This window comes from Dasypus novemcinctus, chromosome 15 (genome assembly GCF_030445035.2).
Source record: "Dasypus novemcinctus isolate mDasNov1 chromosome 15, mDasNov1.1.hap2, whole genome shotgun sequence".
In the NCBI taxonomy this organism is placed as follows: Eukaryota; Metazoa; Chordata; class Mammalia; order Cingulata; family Dasypodidae; genus Dasypus; species Dasypus novemcinctus.
This window is the reverse complement of record NC_080687.1, coordinates 13,520,613-13,541,306: the sequence shown is the minus strand read 5'-3', so window position 1 is coordinate 13,541,306 and position 20,694 is coordinate 13,520,613. Positions and strand designations below refer to the sequence as shown.

Below are 20,694 nucleotides of genomic sequence, written 5' to 3'. Positions count from 1 at the left end.
TGAACAGGAATCCTTCTGCTAAATGATGATGTTCTCTTTCCTAGGAACTATCTTAATTGTCCTCTAGCTTTAACTGTTTCCTTCTCTGTTTCAAGAAGGACTTCATTTCCACGGGCTCTCTGAAAGTTCTAGCCACCTCCGCTAAGCATCTTTCAGTGCACCCAGTCTAAAGCCACATGGGTGACTTTCTGAGTTTGCCTAAAATTCCACTTAATGATCGGAGCTCACGCTATTGAATTAATTACATAAGCAGTCCAGGTGCTTCAGAGGCTGGTTAGACATTGTATATTCTAAAGTTTTCACACTTATTTTAATAATAATTGTAATCTTTGCTATTCCATGTGTTCCACATTGACTTTTTTCCCTTTCAGTTTCTCCCAAGGCATTAACTAACTTTCTACTTACTGAATTCCCCCCAAGTAATCTGGAGGGAATTAGTTTCTTTTGGGGATCTGGGTTTCTTTTTTTTTCTGTTTCATGTCAGTAACCATTGTCCCATCCATTTTCCAATTTTTATAACTTGGAAGCCATCACCTGTTTGCGTTTTTCATTCCTTTTTTTGTTTTTAATTCCCTTTTTAAATATTAAGTTTTTGTTTGCATTTGTATTCAGTTTTTTGTCAATTTCATGGAATTGGGGTAGGAGTAGAGCTGGATTTGAGGGTCCATTTGCCATGCTAATCTGGAAAAAATCCAGGTTATTTTTATAATTGGAAGAAGCTGAGGTTCCATGCCCATGTGGCACCAGGCAAGTGGTAGATGCCCAAGGGTTAGCTGGCATTTCCTGCGGTCTGCTAACCAAGGTGAGGGGCTAGGTCATGGTGGGGGAGGCAGGTACATGGATAACAGGGCTTCTCTGCAGAGGCCTTGAAATCTACCAGACCAGCTGGCCACCATACGGGCAGCCCAGGAGGCTGCACAGCCACCCATCCTCAGCAGGAATAGATGCTTCCTCGGGCTTTAAGAGGACTCAGAGGAGCACAGTTATTATAGCTCCTCAGTCTTAAGATTTTTTGATGCTTTCTTCTCCAGCTATTAAATTCTTAGCATCTTACTTCTCTTAACTCCTATCCTGCCAGGTCTCTCTAGAATCATCTAGAATGAGGTTTTCTCATACATTCAACATAACATAAAACTTTATCCGCTAGCACAATGCGAGGGGAGGCTCATCTCCTGTAAAATGTAACTTGCCTGCATGCTCTGCTACCAGATGACTTCCAGCATGCCCATGTGTCAAGAAATAAATGATGAGAATTGGGTGGATTTTGTATATGGAATGGTTCCAGCATTGTGTGTGGTTTTGAATTGCAACACAGTAGATATCCTCAATCATCTACAAATAAAGATTTAGTATAGAGGAAGCACTATTACTGTCTCAGAACATTTTGACTGCTGTAGCAGTTTGATGTGGTTATGAATTCCAAAAATAGGTATTGGATTATATTTGTAATCTGGTCTGTACCTGGGCTTGATTAAGTTATGATTAGGACTTTGATTGGGCCACGTCATTAGGGCATTAAATCTTCACCCCTTGGTGGGTGGGGACTCACAGATAAAGGCATGGCAAAGGACAGAGTTGAGGGTTTCTGATGTTGGAGTTTTGATGTTGGAGTTTGATGGTAAAGTCTTAAGCTGGAGCCCCAGGAAGTCAGTACACAGAGGAAAGAGAAGCAAGCCCTGCGAAGAGAGGACCTGAGCTGGGAAAAGAACACAGAGATAGAGACCCCAGGGAGAGAGACAGAGCCTTTCACCTGATAGTCTACAGCTGACTTTGTGGAGAAACCAGAGGAGCTGGGCTCAGGGAAGCCAGGGAGCCCGAACTCTCGCAGACATCGGCAGCCATCTTGCTCCAACATGTGAAAATAGACTTTGGTGAGGGAAGTGATTTATGTTTTATGGCCTGATATCTGTAAGCTCCTACCCCAAATAAATACCCTTTATAAAAACCAACCAATTTCTGATATTTCACATCAGCATCCCTTTGGCTGACTAATACAACTGCCTTTCTTTTGTAAGAGTAATGTCTTAATGCCACATCTCAGTATTTCCTGTCTTTAACTGCAGATATTTTTCAACCTAGAATTTGCTGTTACTTGGAGCCACAGCCATAGAAGACCGCCTTCAAGCAGGTGTTCCAGAAACCATAGCGACTCTGTTGAAGGCAGAAATTAAAATATGGGTATTGACAGGAGACAAACAAGAAACTGCAATTAATATAGGTAATCAATTTAAAAAATAATTTCCTGATGCTGGTTTTTGTGTTATGCTTTTAAAATGTCTGCTAGAGATGCGTTAATGTTCCACAAATGTGTTGACAAATGACTTTTGCTAGAACTCTTCATTCACAAGGCAAAGGAAACTCTACTCAGATCAAATGAAGGTGCTCTAATGCACATTATCTGCTTATTATAAATATTAAAACTATTATAGCTCCCTGAAAAGTCTTAGATACACTTATGTATAGAATATGGAATTCAGGAATTGAGTACATTGATTTTCTTACAGTTTTCCTCACAAATTTTTACTCTTAGAGCATCTTGTCATTAAGTGTGAATCTGCATTACTCTTTTATATAATTACCACTGTTTTTAATTACTTTACCAAGTGATGGATTTTCTAAGGTCCTTGTGTCTTTCTGTCCCCCACCTTGATTGGCAACTTCCTTGTTTGCCAATGATCACAGAGATGAAAATTGATGAAAGGAGAATTTGTCAAGATAACTCTGCTATTAGTGTTAAAGAGGCACATTTTAATCAAAACTACTTAAAAATCTAATGTTGGTTATTTGAAGTAGTTTTTGTCTCTTGCTCTGGCATACCTTGTCCTGTGTGATACAATGAGTACGTAAGGACTGGATGACCTGAAATGTGTTTATGGAAACATCCTCTGTGTGATGGCTCACTTCAGAAGGGCACTCACTTCAGAAGGATGCACGCTAGAACCTCTGGATTTCAATGAGTGTTATCCTCTCCAGGCAGTTTCTTTGGAATACTGTCATCCTATTCCAGCAGTGCCACCTTTCCTCAGATAGCCACAGTTGTAGACAATTCCTGTTCTCTGGGGCGAATTTTGTTTCTTTTTAAAAAAATAGACAAGAGCTATAGCTTATCAAGGCAGTAGCTAGTCAAATGCAGTTTGGGCTTCCAGACAACTGAGATTAAAATCACAGGAAACCAACATGTGGTTGATAAACTGACCCTGAAGCCTCGGCCATGGTCTTTGTCCATCGCATTGTGCTGGTTGTCACTCACATGCATGTTTCTGGACAAGAGCGGAAGGATGGTTCACGGCAAACCTGCTACCACCACTCCTGCTAGAAAATAAGAACCCAGAGCTCACTGCCCTTTGGTGATGTGTTGGTCACCTTTTTAAAAATGAAGGAAAATACATGCCTTTTTTTGGGTGGGGGAAGATTTCCTATGATTTCTTTCTTTCTTTTTTAAATGTTACACTCAAAAAATGTAAGAGGTTCCCATATATCCCCAACTCCCCCTCACCCACTCCTTCCACATCAACAACCCCTCCCCACCATCACGGCACACTCATTGCACTTGGCGAATACACCGTGGAGCACTGCCACACCGCGTGGATAACAGTTCACATTGTAGTTCACACTCTCCCCCAGTCCACCCAGTGGGTTATAGCAGGGTATATAATGTCCTGAAAATGCCCCCACTTCTCATCTCTTCTTTCCTCTCCCTGCCCTCAGCAACTACTGTGGCCACTTTCTCCACATCAATGCTACAGTTTCTTCCATTACTAGTCACAGTAGTTCTGTAGTAGAATACCAGTGAGTCCACTCTAATCTGTATTTTCTTCCTCCATCCTGTGGACCCTGGGATGGTGATGTCCACTCCACCTCTCTATTGAGAGGGGGCTTAGATCCCACGAGGATGATGGATACACTGCCTTTTTGTGCAGTGTCTCTCTCTGTCGGTGTATAGACTGGTTCTTCAGGTATTATTTCCCATATAAATTTGGTCTAGAACACTATTGACATATGGCTCCTGCCATTCATATATGGCACATAAATTTTCTTGCTGCCTGTCGTACCTAGAATTTAACTGGTATTTTATTTTGCTCTTTGAGAGCCATAAGAAAGAAATGTACAACCCTTCAATTAAAATTGAACGTAGTGATAACCTTTCTTCTTTTCCTAGACCTTGGATAGTCCTGTGGGACTCAGGGCCCTTTTATAACCATAGCCCCAGTCTTACCTTCCCTAGATGCTTTCTTAGGTGTGCTGTGTGCATTAGAATGTTCTGGAAAAGGGCAACCACCCTCTCCCTCTACCTCCCATCCTGTCATCCTGCCTTTGGGAATCACATACGTCCTTTCCTTGCTTGTCCATTTTGTCACACCCAAGCCTGTTGGTGTCTAGCTAAATTCAAATTGTATGCAAGTGGAAGCAAACTGGCAGTAAATCAATCCAGATGAACAATAATGAGTTAGGATTCATGACAGAAATTTTTACTTGCACTTAGTGAGGCTTCTCTGAGTCTTATGAGATAGTTGGTAATCTGTTCAAACAGATTTTTAAAAAAGATATAATCATGTTATTTTTAAATTTTTTCAAAGAATGTATAGTAGCATTTGTAGTAATGTTACCAGCATCTGTCACATCCATTAGAACTTTTTTTAAAAGATTGATTTATTTATTCCCCCCCCGCATTGTTTGTCTCTGTGTCCATTCGCTGTGTGTTCTGGGTCTGCTTATATTCTCATTAGGCAGCTCTGGGAACTGATCCTGGGACCTTCTGGAGTGGGAGAGAGGTGGTCATTCTCTTGTGTCACTTCAGCTCCCTGTTCTGCTACATCTCTTATTGTCTCTCCTCTGTGTCTCTTTTTGTTGCATCATTTTGCTGTGCCAGCTCTCTGCATTGGCCAGCACTCCTATGTGGGCTGGCACTCCCGTGGGCCAGCTCACCACGTGGGCCAGCTCGCCTTCACCAGGTGGCCCTGGGTATTGGACCCTGGACCTCTTAAATGGTAGATGAAAGCCCAACTGCTTGAGTCATATCTGATTCCCTTTTAGATCTTTTTTTTAAAAGATTTGTTTATTTTTTATTTATTTCTCTCCCCTTCCCTACCCCCCCAGTTGTCTGCTTTCTGTGTCCATTCTCTGTGTGTTCTTCCTTGTCTGCTTGTATTCTTGTCAGCAGCACTGGGAATCTGTGTCTCTTTTTGTTGCGTCATCTTGCTGTGCCAGCTCTTGATGTGTGCAGGGCCACTCCTGGGCAGGCTGCACTTTTTTTCACACGGGGCACTTCTTCTTATGGGGTGCACTCCTTGCACATGGGGCTCCCCTATGCAGGGGACACCCATGTGTGGCAGGGCACTCCTTGTGCGCATCAGCCCTGCATGTGGGCCAACTCACCACATAGGTCAGGAGGCCCTGGGTTTGAACCCTGGACCTCCCATGTGGTAGGCAGATGCTCTATCAGTTGAGCCAAATCTGCTTCCCTTAGATCATTTTTAATTGGCTTTTCTTAGTGAATAGTCCCAAGACCCCCTAGAAGCGGATGCCTCCTATTTATTGGCTATGACCTTGCCATGGACTTATATATATTCTGGAGATTTCCTCTGCCCCTGTTTTTTCCTGGTCTATCAGACAGAATTCAGACAGAGTTACCAAGTATGTCTCTCACACCTAGGGAATTGACACTCTTTGAAAGAGCACTATCTAAATTATTTCTTTACTTCATCTTCCAAGCTCAAATTTGTAACTCTGGGTGATGTGGAGGGACTAATTGTAGTTTTCTGATTTATGATATCAGCTGAACCTACAAATTATAAAGGAGGCTCAGCAAAGTGTATACACCCAGAGATTTTATTGGCCTGTCAGTACCAGGCCCAAGGCTGCAACTATAAGCAGCAGGAGGGCTATACTCCAGCTACAGTAGGTACTTTAAGCCTGTTTTCTAGTCATGTACACCTCCTGAAAGCAACCTCTGATAATGTGAACTGCCATTGATCCATTGGCCACAGTACAAATTGACTGTTCAGTACATTTTAGTACATTCCGTGTATGGTTTAGGGTGTATAGAAGCTCTTTGGGAAGAGATAACTATCTAGCAGTTCTTCTAGATGAAGAAAGGAAAAGAGAGCAAATGATTTGAGTATCTGCTGAGTTAGGAGATACTTCCTGGAAACTCTCCTATCTTTTCCCATGAACAGTCTTATACCTCATGGGGGGAATTCCTATTTTGCCACGCTGTGCTCTACTTAAGGACCAAGCTAGTGCTAGGTCTCATGACTCCTGGCTTCTCGTGCAAACTCATTTCAAGCTGATTCACAGAGTTAGCACCAAAACCAGTCCCTGAGATTTGACTTTGAAGGTTGGGGTCGGGTAACTGGCACTGTATTTTATCCATTTTGATGCATGCCTTGTTTTTGCGTTTGACATCTTTGAAATTGGGATGTCTTATGATGGTTGATGCTTAGAATTTTAATTGGCAATGTTTTTTTAGATTGAGTGACTTTTGGTGTGTTTGGTTGGCTCTTTAAATATGTATCATAATTTTAGAATTAATACATTCAGTTTTTTCTTAAACTTTTAATTTTGAAATAATGTCAAACTTACAAAACAGTTGGAAGAGTAATGCAAAACCCATAGAGCAAACTCCAACTTACCTCCCCCCCACCCCCCAGATAGCCAGGTCCACCAGTTTTAACATTTTACCACATTGGCCATCTCTCTCTCTCTGCCACTCTCTCTTTATCTGTCACTCTATCCAATCTTTTTTTAGACATTTGAGAGTTTATTTTTATATGGTAATATCAAAAATTTATTTTTCTAAAGTAACTTTTAGTTCATACCTCAGAAATAAATATACTTAATCAAATTAAGGTTCAGGACCCTGTGTCTCATGTGAGCCAGTGTGAGTCCATGAGTATTTTATAGACAGTCATTTTGCCTACAGGTTTTAGGTAGTTTGGAGTTGGCAGGATTCCAGAATCCCATGTGCTGTGCTTAAATTTATGCTAACTAGATGCGTTTCAGGGAGTTGGCAATTTTCTTTTTGAGCTTAAAAATTTGGCATCAGCTAGTCCAAAGCGAAATTTCAGACGGAGCTTTTGTGAATTTCATAGTCGTCATTTCCTTATTACCACTGGATAAAACATCTCTTAAACAGTTATACAATAGCTATGGAGTTTTCAGAGCCTGTTAATTTTTTCTAATGGATGTAGACTGAGTGAGAACAAAATCCTAGCAAGTATTCCATTTGAAAACTGTTAAGGTGAAAACAGCCTTCATCTTAAATAGTATCTGAGCTCAATGACCCCTGGGCCACACATGTTTTTAACCATCTTTTGATACTTTTAAACCATTTCTCATTGTCTTAGAAGTTCACTTTTAAAAAGTGAGCCTATGTGGTGTTTTCCCACCTATCAGAGGTGCCAGGCCATGACAAGGAAGATGATTCCTTTTCTCAGGTGTAGCTGCAGTGTGACTGTCACAGCACTGCCTGGGCTTTCTCTCTCTCAGTGTTGTCTTAACGGGAAATTCAGACATGCCTTTCTTGATTACCTTGAGGCCAGCTTTGCTGCCAAGTACTCCACACAGGCTTGGGAAACTTAGATTCCCTAGTTGGGGCATACAATAATTATGAGACAATCTGGAGTACAAAATAGATAATAAAGAACTGACTGTGGGAAATGGATGTGGCTCAGGCAGTTGGATGCCAGCCTATCACACGGGAAGTCCTGGGTTCGATTCCCGGTGCCTCCTAAAGAAGACAAGACAGCAATTTGATGTGATGGGCTGGTATGGTGAGCTGATGCAACAAAATGTGCAACAAGATAACGCAACGAGGAAACACAATGAGAAACGCAACAAGCAGGGAGCAGATGTGGCTCAAGCGATTGGGTGCATCCCTCCCACACGGGAGATCCTGGGTTTGGTTCCCGGTGCCTCCTGAAAAAAAAGAGGGTGCTGTAATTCTGAGTACGTAATGGCTGTACTTAATAGTCACCTGCCAGAAGGAAAAATAGCCTGAGCCGAAAAGGACCAAGGAAGCCTTCACAGATAAGATACACTTAAAATTTGAGCCTTGGTGATTTTGTTAAAGAAACAAAAAGTGACTGAGTATAGAATGGGTTAGGATGATATAGTTTGGGGAGGAGATTATGAGGTAAGCCTGAGTGTGTTCTCACACGCGAGGCAGGGCATTGCTGAGAAATGGTCTGAAAGATCTGGAGGAAGGGTGACAAGGCGCGGGGGTCTCCGGAAGGATCCTCAGCCGCCCTGCAGGGTGAAGGACCTGTCCTGAGTCTCTTCAATCCCACGGTGAGAGGCTTAGAGGAACCAATTTCCATAGTCCTTTTGTGGTATTGGGCACTATTTTTCATACACTAACACTCAGATGTTGACTGACCAGATTTTCTGTCAAACTATGTAGAGTCAACAACAATTATTGAGAACTTGGAACCGTGTTGAATCCCAGGGGACTGGTAGCTTGATCAGCCTGATCCCAGGCTGTAGGGCTAGTGCGTAGGCATGGTTTCCGACCTCGTGAAGAGTGTCTCCAGAGAAGTCTGGGTAATCCAGCTTTGGACGTCTTTGGCAATATAAGCTCATCTTACAAAGGGATGCTGGTTGAGAGGTTTGGGAGGTTTGGTGTGGTCGTGTTTTCGAGTGTCAAGTATTTTGTTGTCTTAAAGCAAGTCCTGTTTTGAGTGCCTTAGACTTGGTAAGATTTTGGTTTCTTTGAATGTTGATTGTACTCAAGTAGTAGAAAGAATAAACATTTTTGTAGCGTGCTGTTAATTTCAGCCGTAGTAAAAAGTAAAATCCCAACGGTTTTCTCCTCAGAGGTTTTAATGGTCGTTTTGTTAAGTTGGGAGATTAAAGAACTAGACCTCAATTTACAAGTGTGGATTGACATTTCATACCTGGCTCTTTACCAAGAGTTGATCTCATTTTATCCAAAAACATGAGAAACCAAGCACACCAAACTTGGATTGACATAATTTAATTTGTCACGTTAGCTAAGTCACACTTAACTGTGCTGAACTCCCGTGGTCTGTCTGGTGCAAGTGTTCTATGTGATAATTCCCTAAGCCAAATCTTGCTGCATTTTTCAAATTAAAAAAACCCCACTACCAACAAAAACCAAAACCTGTAAGCTGTTTCTTCTCAGAAACAGTTGTGAATATTTAAATACATGAAAGTGTCAGTTTTATTTATTGCCCTTCCCCCGCACAGCAAGAGAAATACTTTAGAGTTTTTCCATAGAATCCTTGTGCAGCTTCAGTTGTCAAATGGCATTTTGGTTAAACTGAAAAATATAAAATAAAGCAGCAAGCTAGGGTTTAAAAATTACAGCTTGCTTCTGCAGCTGTTGTTCAAATAAAAAACTACCAGCAAATCCTTTTGCATTAGTTAGACCAAATTTTTAACAGTCTATATTGCATCAAGTTGCTGGCTGTCTCTGGGGATTAAAGTAAGCCTAACATAGAGGGAAATAATTAAAGTTGCAATATTGCCTTTGTAAATGAAGCTAAAATGGAGACCTCTCTTCTGGACCTAATCTAAAACCTGTAGGAGGGAAGAATGCATTTGTAGAATTTTAATGGGAAGCAATGAATTCAATTATTTCAATCTCACTATGCAGATCTTTAAAAATATATGTTTTAATTGTGGTCATTTATATAAATAAGTAACAAAATTTTCTGTATGAACCATTTTTAAGTATTTGATTCCGTGGCATTAAGTACATTTACAGTGTTTTGCTGCCGTCACCGTCATCCATTAATAAAACTTTTCCATCACTCCAAACTGAAACTCTGTATGCATTAAACAAGAATTCCCCTTTTATCCCTCCCCCACCCTTTGGTAACTGCTACTCTACTTTCTGTCTCTATGACTTCTACTATGCATAACTTTTTAATTTAATTTATTTTTTATTGAAGTATATCATTCATACATGATCACGCATAAACAATAAGTGTATAGTAAAGATGGTGAATTTACAAAGTAAACATACATAATATCACACGGGGGTCTCATACATCACCCCTCCACCAACTCTTTGCATTGGTGTGAAACATTTGTTACAAACTATGCAAGAGCATTGTCAAAGTATTACTACCAACTATATAGTCCTTATCTTACATTTGGTATATTTTCCCCCCAACCCATACTATTTTTTAAAAAATATATTTTGTTACAGATATTGTGAACTTGCAAAACAATCATACAGATGTGTGGATTTCCCATACAACTCCACACCCTGGTGGAACATTTGTTACAGATTATGAGACAATATCATCAGACTCTTACCACCAATCATGTCCATAGCATACATTTGGCACACTTTTTCCCTCCACCTCCATTATCAACACAGTCCAGCTTTGGCATTGATGCAAGAATATATTTGCATAACTTTTAAAGATTTATTATTTATTTGTTTAGTTCCCCACCCCCCTCCCCCTTTGTGGCTTGTTTGCTGTCTGGTCTCTGTGTCCATTCATGCACGTTCTTCTGTGTCTGCTTGTCTCCTTTTGTTGTGTCATCTTGCTGCGCCAGCTCTCTGCAGGTGTGAGCTGTCAGCTCTCCATGGCACACAGGCCAGCTTTGCTTTCACAGAGAGGCCCCCGGGACGCGAACCCAGGGCCTCCCATATGGTAGACAGGAGTCCAATCGATTGAGCCACAGCCGCTTCCCTACTATGCATAACTTTTTTTTGTGTGTGTAACAGAATTTACTTGTATATTTTCCATTTCCTATACTATTTGAGGGCATTGGTCTCAGCTTTGTATAATACTGTGTTTTAAATTGATCCAGTAAACTAAGAGGCAGTACAACTTTTATCTAACTCAGGAGATAAAATAAAAAATCTCCACAAAAAAGCCAGTCAGCTGGTCCTGGTGTTAAACATTTTTCCAGAATAAACAGATATGGAAGAGACAGTTTTCAAATGTTTACATTACACCAAGATTCCTTCTAAACATCTGCTTTGTCTAAACCAATGTAATCAATTCTTATTCACTGTTAATGGTGGGACATGTTTTTGGTAAATGTTCATGGTTTTACTTTCTTCATTAATTACAAACTTTTAAACGATGCTACTAAGCAGCAAATTAAGTCATATCAGCTCTCTGCTCACAGCAGGGATGCTAAGTGTGAAATTGTAAAAGGTACAGTTTAACAGTAAGTAGTACATAAAGAAACCATAACAGTTGACTTAAATACAGAATTGGACAGAATCAAACCACTGCTCAATTAAAACTAATATAAATACATGTGAAGTAAAGTTTGAAATTATAATTGGTGTTTAAAATCAAATTTGAATAAAATATAAATCTCTTCTTTTGAAATTAGATATGAAATGATCAGTTAATAGAGAGCTAGGGGCTTATTAACCCCTCCTACAAAGATAAGGGAATAAGAGACAAAGTCTCTTGCCGTGAAGTTATGTATTTTAACAGCTTTACAAGTAGTGTGCATATATAAAAACTTTAAGTGATTTTCTCTAATTTGAAAATCTAAAGAGTTAAAAAATAAGGCATTAAATATTTGAAAAAGTATAGATTTACAAAATGTGTATAATCTGTTGTGAAAATCCACACCAACATTATACACTTGGAAAAACATATAAACAGGATATATTACGAATTGATGTAGCAATAACTTAGTTCACACCTTGAAATAAAAGTACATTAATCAAGATACACAAACTTTTTTAAAAAAAGATTTATTTTTTATTTATTTCTCTCCCCTTCCCCTCCTGGCACCCCCCCCCCCCCATCCAATTGTCTGCTCTCTGTGTCCATTTGCTGTCCACTTGTATTCTTGTCCACTTGTATTCTTGTCAGTGGTACCAGGAATCTGTGTCTCTTTTTGTTGTGTCATCTTGCTGCAACAGCTCTCCATGTGTGTGGCGCCATTCCTGGGCAGGCTGCACCTTTTTTGCACTGGACGGCTCTCCTTATGGGGTGCGCTCCTTGCGTATGGGGCTCCCCTATGTGGGGGACACTCCTGCATGGCTCGGCACTCCTTGCGCACATCAGCACTGCGCATAGGCCAGCTCATCACATGGGTCAGGAGGTCCTGGGTTTGAACCCTGGACCTCGCCTGTGGTAGGTGGATGCTCTATCCATTGAGCCAAATCCACTTCCCAAGATATACAAACTTTTGTTGGCTCTTCAACAGAAGGATTTTTTTCTTTTTTTCTTTGCAGAATCCTTAAAACTGGTGGCACTTAAAATTTGTTAGCCTTTCTACTGAGAAGTAAATTATACACAATGATGAAAAAGATGAACAGACCAGTTATCCATTATGAATCACCCCAGATTTATTCAACAACAGCTAAAACTCTTTTCTCCTTTTCCTGTTCGTTTTGCTGATAAAGCTGTACTGCCCGGCTCTTGGCTGGACTGTTTGGATTTGTTTCATCCAACAAAGACTGAATTGATGTTGAGCTAGAAGGTGCGTCACGTGTTGGACTCCATCTGTTCTGAAGAATATCTAAACATATGCTACCATCAGCATACGCATTTTGGATAAAAACCTAACAGTTGGTGGTTTGTTTGGATATTCTTTAGAAAATTCTGTTACTAGTTCAAGAGTACCATCTGCTCAGGGTGTCCCTTCTGGTCGAGATGGAACTGCATTCCCCTGCATGATGTTTTCAGATGTGCACCGCTGACACCCACAGGTGGGCCCTCTTGCATCACATGAAATGTCACATGCGCCCTCCCCTGGCCGGGGTCGACTTGCGCCCCCACTGCCCCACAGTGGGTCTGTGAGAAGAGTTCGCTCAGCGCCCCAGCCCTGGGTGCGGCAGCTGAATCACTGTGGATCACCGTGTGCATAACTTTTAATGATATTCTGGGGAAGTCTCATTTTTACTCATCACTATATGGACTTTATTAAGAACAAGTTTGAAAATGTATGGAAAATTGTTTCAGGTATGGCTGCTTTTTTCTTTTTCTTTTTTTAAATCTTAAGAGACTTCACAGGTATTTGCCCGTGTGGCATTGTGATTTTAAATGATCTAAAACTTTAGATGCTTAAATACTTATATTTTTAGTTTTAAAAATAATGCATGGTTGTTTGAACAAGCAAAATAATCTCACTCCCTTGAGATAACTAGTTAACAGCCTGGATGATATCCTTATGGTATTGCTTTTTAAAAAGGAGCATTTGGATCAAAAGCCACTAATTTTGTGCTTTCCTGTTTGTGTTTGGAGGTGATTTATAAAATATTCCTCTCAAAGGACACGTGTTAGAAAAGGGTATACTTTGCACATTTCAAAATAAAAAAAATAAAAATATTTATTGTCTCCCACCCACAAGACTACAAGGCTTTTCTTGGTCTTAATTTTTATCTGTCTTGAACTCTATTTTATACTTCTTAATAGGGTTTCTTTAAGGATGTAAAGAATGCCTGTTGAGTAGGATTGAGAACATAAATGGAGCAGTTCTGTGACTTGTCAGTTAAATACCTCGCTCCTTTTCTAGTTGAATATAACGCCTGTGGGAATGGCTATTTTAGTATGTTTTCCTGAGGATCCAGTCTTCTCCTTGTTTTAGGATCATTCTGGTTAAAGCCCTGTTTTGAGTTGTCACGTATGTCCTAGATCGAAGGATGAAATTCTACTAGCTGATGATTTGTTTCATTTTTCGGTAATCATTGATCTCTTATGTAAACGTCCTGGTAAAGGAATTGGTTGCAAAAGCCTGTTTTCTAGATGGGGGAATCTTTTCTTGACTTTCCTCAATTAGATGAATTGAGAGAATGTTGGTGAAAAGTGTGTTAATTTATACCATCTTCAAAGGCACTGAGAGGTTTTAGGATGATTATTTATTTGTGTGTGTGTTCAGGTTTCTGTAAACATGCTTTTTCTATGGCTAAATATCTAACAGTGGGATTGCTGAGTCACATGCTTTTTTTATATAATAAATTTTATTTTTAAAGAAATATTAGAATACAGAAAAGTTGCATCAGAAATACAGGGGATTCCCATATATCCCATCCCTCCTCTCTCTTACCTTTTCCCCTGTTAATAACATCTTTCATTAGTATGGTATGTTGATTACAACTAATGAACAACTATTGAAGCATTGCTACTAACTAAGGTCTATAGTTTACATTATGGTTTACACTTTGTACCAATTTTATGGGTTTTGACAAAATGTATAAAGACCTGTATCCATCATTGCAATATCATGCAGAACAATTCCAGTGCCCTAAAAATTCTGTGTTCCAACTCTTCTTCCCTCGCTCTCCCCTCAGAACCTCTGATAAACACTATCTTTATATCAATGTTATAAGTTTTTCTGATACTATTAGGTTGGTGCAAAAGTAATGGTGGTTTTGCATTGTTGAAATTTGCCATTTGATATTGGCGTACATTCTTAAATAAATGTTGTTATACATCATTTTAATGTACATTTCTTGTTTTATGTTTTTTTTGCTAATGACTTATTGCTTGCTGTTTATTTTATATTTATTTTAGACTATGGAAATGATGTTAGGCAAAAAGCAAATTCGAGCAATTTTCTTATTTGAGTTCAAAATGGATCATAAAGCAGTGTCGATAACTCTCAACATCAACAACTCATTTGGCCCAGGACCTGCTAACGAATGTACAATGCAGAGGTCATTCAAGGAGTTTTGCAAAGGAGATGAGAGCCTTGAAGATGAGGAACTGTAGTGGCCGGCTATTGGAAGTTGACAACGAACAATTGAGAGCAATCATCAAAGCTGATCCTCTTATAACTACTCAAGAATTTGCTGAAGAACTCAACATCAACCTCTCTATGGTTGTTCAGCATTGAAGCAAATTGGAAAGATGAAAATGCTTGATAAGTGGGTACCTCATGAGCTGACCGAAATTTAAAAAAATCATTGTTTGAAGTATTGTCTTCTCTAATTCTTTGCACCATTTCTCTATTGGACTGTAACGTGTGACGAAGAGTGGATTTTATATGACAACCAGCAATGACTAGCTCAGTGGTTGGACCAAGAAGAAGCTCCAAAGCACTTCCCAAAGTCAAACTTGCACCAGAAAAAGATCATGGTCACTGTTTAGTGGTCTGCTGCTGGTCTGATCCATTACAGCTTTGTGAATCCTGGTGAAACCATTACATCTGATAAACATGCTCAGCAAATCGATGAGATGTACCAAAAACTGCAATACCTGCAGCTGGCATCAGTGAACAGAAAGGGCCCAGTTCTTCTACATCACAATACCCAACTGTACATTGCACAACCAGTGCTTCAAAAGTTGAACAAATGGGGCTCCAAGGTTTTGCCTCATCTGCCATATTCACCTGACCTTTTGCCAACCAACTACCACTTCTTCAAGCATCTTGACAACTTTCTGCAGGGAAAACGTTTCCACAACCAGCAGGATGTGGATAATGCTTTCCAAGATTTCATCAAATCCTGAAGCTTGGATTTTTATGCTACAGGAATAAGCAAACTTATTTCTCATTGGCAAAAATATGTTAAATTTTAATGGTTCCTATTTTGATTAATAAAGATGTATTTGAGCCTATTTATAAAGACTTAAAATTCATGGTCTGAAACCACAATTCCTTTTGCACCAACCTAATACAATAATAATAAGTCTACTTTGGTCCATGGTTGCATTCCTCCCTTACGTTTGTTCATTCCTCAGTCTTGAGGATTTTAAGATGGTGATGCCTGCTCTGCTTCAAATCGAGAGGGGACTTAAGATCTATGGGGCTGATGGAAGGAACTGTTTTGCTTGCAGTTGTAGATACTCTTTGTTTTTTGAGATGGGGGTTGTCCATCACCATCTTTTTGTTGTCCTGGACGAGTCTGATGAACTGGAGAGTAGGTGTTGGCTGCAACTCTGCTGAGATTCAGGGCTCAACAGCATATGAACAGACCAAATATTTAAATCACTGGGACATATATTTAATGGGGATAGTGCTAATTATAGGTTTAATTAAAAGAGGTAGAAGAATCACGTGTAGGGAAATTAGAAATGAGTCTAACTAGGCTATATAATTTAGGTTGTCATATATTCCAAGGTAAGGCCCATGGACAGGGTGCTGATTTCATGGAATTGTGTGCCTTGCTTATAGTGTCTTGATGTCTCTAGAGTCCTTGGGAGCATCCCTGTGTGAGGCTTTGTTACTGTGGCAGTTAGTGAGATCCACCTGACCTGTGATAAGCGTAACCTCTGGATTGACCTCCCAACTCCCTTTGAAATCTCTTAGTCATAAAAACTCTTTCTTATTTAATGTTTCCCAACTTTAATCAAAGCCTTTTTCCAAATGCATTGCTAGTTGGCACTTGGTATTAGTACCTCGGTGCTCCTTATGTCCCACGCTGTGGAGAATATAGTGAGTTTATTTGCTGAATTTGGCTTAGAGAGAGTCCACATTTGAATAACAAGGAAGTTTTCAGGAGGTAAACTCTTAGGCAATAGATATTACTGTTCTAACTTTCATGTTTACAAGAATAAGGCTCATAAGTACAAACATTAATACTGAGGGCTTGGTGTATTGGCCTGTTTTCTTTTATTAGGCATTGCCTATGTACTCTAGAGATTCTTGCTACTCTATTTGAGAATGTAGCAATACTTCCCAGGATGGGCATGTAATATTTTGTTGGTTATTGTGTGGGTCTCCACCCACTGAGTTAATGCCCTATGACCACCCACTGAGTTAATGCCCTATGACCACATGAGCACATTCTTATTCCTAGAGGCATGCCCCATGTGCACACTTCCCCACATCACCCCCACCACTGACACCCTGCACCAGTGACGTCCCCTGCCGTAGCTCCCAAAAGAACACTTGCACAATTGTATTCTCATCCACAGTCCTCAACCTTCCCAGAGTTCATCTGTTCCTTCCTCCAGCCCTCACCCAGCGCTATGGATAGCCCAACTCCCCCACCCTCCAACGCTGCTCACATTCACCTTCCAGTAACATCGCCCCACTCACATCGCTGTGTCACCATCACCCTGTCCACTGCCAACCGCCCCCATCTGCCTAATCAGATTCTGTCCAGATTGAGCATGGGCTCACTACTCTCTACTCCATTTCTGTCTCCTGGTAACTTATCTAACAGACTCTACCTGTTCAATATCCTTAGTTCATAACAGTGAGATCATGCAATATTTGTCTTTTAGTGACAGGCTTACTTTACTTAACATAAGGCCTTCGAGATTCATCCATGTTGTTATATGTGTCAATACTTCATTCCTTCTTATAGCTGAATAATATTCCATTTTTGTGTATATTTCAAAGAAAAATATAGAGTCCAGACAGGACACCCTGCCCTTATGGTATCCTCTCTGCAAAGGGTATGGATCGGGGCGGGGGGAACCAGGAGCCTTTCTATCCCTTAGAGATATCTTGCTCTCTGGTCTTCAGTATCTTCATCTGTCTCTATGTACTGCAAAGCTTGAGTAGGAAAGATCTTCACAGACAATGAGTTTATCTACTAGGAGGAAAAGTAGGAAAAAATCTTGGTTTACCTATAGAGATAAATTTACTTTAAAATGTAATGGAAATTTTTAGTAACACTTGATTTTGGAATACTTTTGTTCCAAATAAATTTTTTTGTGTGCATACTCAGGTTCAATTCTTGAACTAGGGATTACTTTCAATTTGTGAAGGAAAAGTGACTCTGCATACAGTAGAGTTCCTTTGAAACCTGTTGTGAGACTTATCTAATATTTTTAAAGTAAATGGAGAATCTTGATTTTGCGAAAGGCATGTTTATGCTAAACCAGGAATACTATCAGTTTCCATTTGTCTTCTTAAAGTGTTTGCTGCTATCTCAGATAATCCAAGTCTTATCCTAATGTAGTACAAGGATAACAAGGATAAAGAAAAAGCCACAGAACATTGACAAGTACTTATTTTCATCATTAGTTCTGATGATGTCCCCAGCAAGTTCTATCTGTAAGAATTAAAAGCAATCCAAGTTTACTTTTCCTACCCCTCACTCCTGCCCAATTGGTATGTGTCTGAACCAATGACTCTAAAAGGGTGGTAAGGTAGATATAAGAAGGGAGGCTAAATTCAAATAAACATTGAAAAATGATGAGCTCATGGAAGGAATGATAAATGCACGCATGTTGTTCTTTCCCCAATTTTAGGATATTCCTGCCATTTGGTGTCACAGAACATGGCCCTTATCCTACTGAAGGAAGATTCTTTGGATGTAAGTAATTTTTCACAAGTTATATTTGACGGAACTTTATTAAATTCTTATTTATTTGTCTCTCCTATGATTGATAATTGGGGTTTATTTTTTTGCCAGAAAACAGTGAATAAAACTACTGTATGTGTGTGGGTGTTTTCTGTCTGTATTTATAAAGAGATACCATACACTGTGTCTTTAATGAGAAAAATCATAGGTTTAGAATAGTGCCTCATGATAATGCTTTATTTTACTTACCTAGACTTCTGCATTTAAAATGGTTTAGTTTTTTAATCATGTTTAACTTTAATGGTTAAATATGGACTATAAATGGAGCTATTATGATTTATATTAGGTAGTCCCAGCTAAGTCTAGGGTAGGTTACTAAAGAGACTTGTAAGATTTCCATTTTAGTGGAAACCTTATATTAAGGATAATATTCACATGCCAGTTGTTTAAATTCACATAGTAATAGGGTATATATGCTCTTAATTCCACAATATCCCAGTTCTACCAATTCATTGAATAATGGACAGCGTCATTCTCTTGAGTACTTTATAGATATGTGATGACTCCCTGTGGCCTAAAGCCACTGGTGAGACCAGGGGTGGGAGCTGATCTGAGAGTAATACATGGCCTGTGAAGTGGTTTGGTAGAAGAGATGAGCTGATCAAATCAGATTCCATTCCTCAGGACTTTTCACAAGGCACTTGCAGCCACTTTCCCATGCATGTATTTAGGTGCCAATGCAAGGAGCAGAGGATGAGGTTACTTACCACTTGTCGAAGGAGGACGTAGAGTACAGAGATTTCCATACTTGCAAACTGGGGAGGCCATGCATCCTTCTGTGAAGGACAAGACACCCTCAAGCCCTTCCTGACTCCAAAGGCAGGGTTCTGTGAGCGCAGAGTCAGACCTTTCTTTTTTTTTAAAGATTTATTTATTTAATTTCCCCCCCTCCCCCCATTGTCTGTTCTCTGTGTGTATTTGCTGCGTCTTGTTTCTTTGTCCGCTTCTGTTGTCGTCAGCAGCACGGGAAGTGTGGGCGGCGCCATTCCTGGGCAGGCTGCACTTTCTTTCGCGCTGGGCTCTCCTTTCGGGGAGCACTCCTTGCACGTGGGGCTCCCCTACACGGGGGACACCCCTGCATGGTGTGGCACTCCTTGCGTGCATCAGCACTGTGCATGGGCCAGCTCCACACGGGTCAAGGAGGCCCGGGGTTTGAACCACGGACCTCCCATGTGGTAGACGGACGCCCTAACCACTGGGCCAAGTCCGTTTCCCTAGACCTTTCTTCTGTTAGTTTCTGAACCTCCAGCAGTGAGGTGCCACACTCGGGCTTGAGAACCAGACGATTCCGTTCCATGTGCTTTTTCTCCTGGTTTATATCTCTGCCTTCAAGAAACCCAGAACTCCCAGGCCATCTCCTGCCTCGATTCTCACATAGCTCTGGAGTAGTTAGGAAAAGCCCTGCTCCCCAGGCATTCCCATCTCCCTTGCTTTTATATTTTTCTCTATGGCACTTTCCATCACTTGAAATGTGATAATATTTTGTGTGTCGCCCTCTAGGCCCTTAGCATCCTCCATGGAGCAACTGTTTTATTACCCAGGCATCCCCACCCCTGAGAGAGTCTTGACATCTTTTAGGATCTCAGTGAAATATTTGAATGAATGAATGAATAAATGAACAAGCTTACGAGAAATTTTCAGTTATAGTTAAAGATCATGGTGGTGGGTTGGTGGCTAAGGTAGCCCTGGTGGGCCAAGCTGACGTGATGAGTAGGCCAAAAAAGCACATTGGTGGAGAGAGGGTGGAGAAGTCCCAGGTTTCTTGGACAAGCACATCCAGAGGATCCGGTTTCTGTGGCTCCTCTGTTTTCCAGTTCCATGGCATCTACCACCTTAAAGTGAACTTCACTTTTATGGAAGTACTCAAGAGAATCTACATTTTCCTTTGAACCAGGTATTCTCTGGACTCCATGTAGCACTCTTAAAGTGGGAGGCTTTTGGTTTACTTAGACCAGTTTAGTTTTTGAAAGTTACCAGGGAATGGTTTGTGGTGCCAAACTGAAAGGTTTTATGGGTGTATGCCGGATTTTCTTTCCTAACCCGCGAACTGTGTGTGAATAACAGTTCTTCCTTAACCATTTCTAAACTTCACTTTTTAGTATAGTGACTTTAGTATTTTCAGTGTCTACTGAGAATAGTTGAACTTTTCTAAGTACTTTTTAATATTTAAAAAAAAATAACTATTTCAAATTCAGAAAAAAAAAAAAAGGTAAAAGAACAGAAAACAGCAGCTCAACAAGTTATGGAAGCATTACTCCTAAAAAGTTCTGTCCAGGCACTTTCATCTCATCTACTCCCAATTACTAACTCAGTTGTTCTTCTGTTGTTCAAAAGATATACAGCTGAACATTAGTTAAATGACTTAGTCAAAGTCTCCTTATTAATGAAAAAAACAAAGAAGAGAAAAAAATGCTTAATCATATTCATATCTCACAAACCAAACCCCATATTCTTTTTTTGATCTTTATCATTAATGTAGTATCAAC

At 40.1% G+C, this 20,694-nt stretch overlaps 1 protein-coding gene across 3 annotated transcripts in view; it reads left to right on the top strand.

Moving 5' to 3' along the window:
- The window catches only part of LOC101445555 (phospholipid-transporting ATPase IB), a 675,309-nt gene that overhangs the window by 207,784 nt on the left and 446,831 nt on the right, over window positions 1-20,694 (top strand). For all 3 annotated transcript variants that reach the window (XM_058277045.2, XM_071208176.1, XM_058277047.2), the window contains exons 23-24: window positions 2,080-2,218; window positions 18,096-18,160. In XM_058277045.2, coding sequence (XP_058133028.1) covers window positions 2,080-2,218; window positions 18,096-18,160 — 204 coding nt within the window. The remainder of the gene's footprint in view (window positions 1-2,079; window positions 2,219-18,095; window positions 18,161-20,694) is intronic.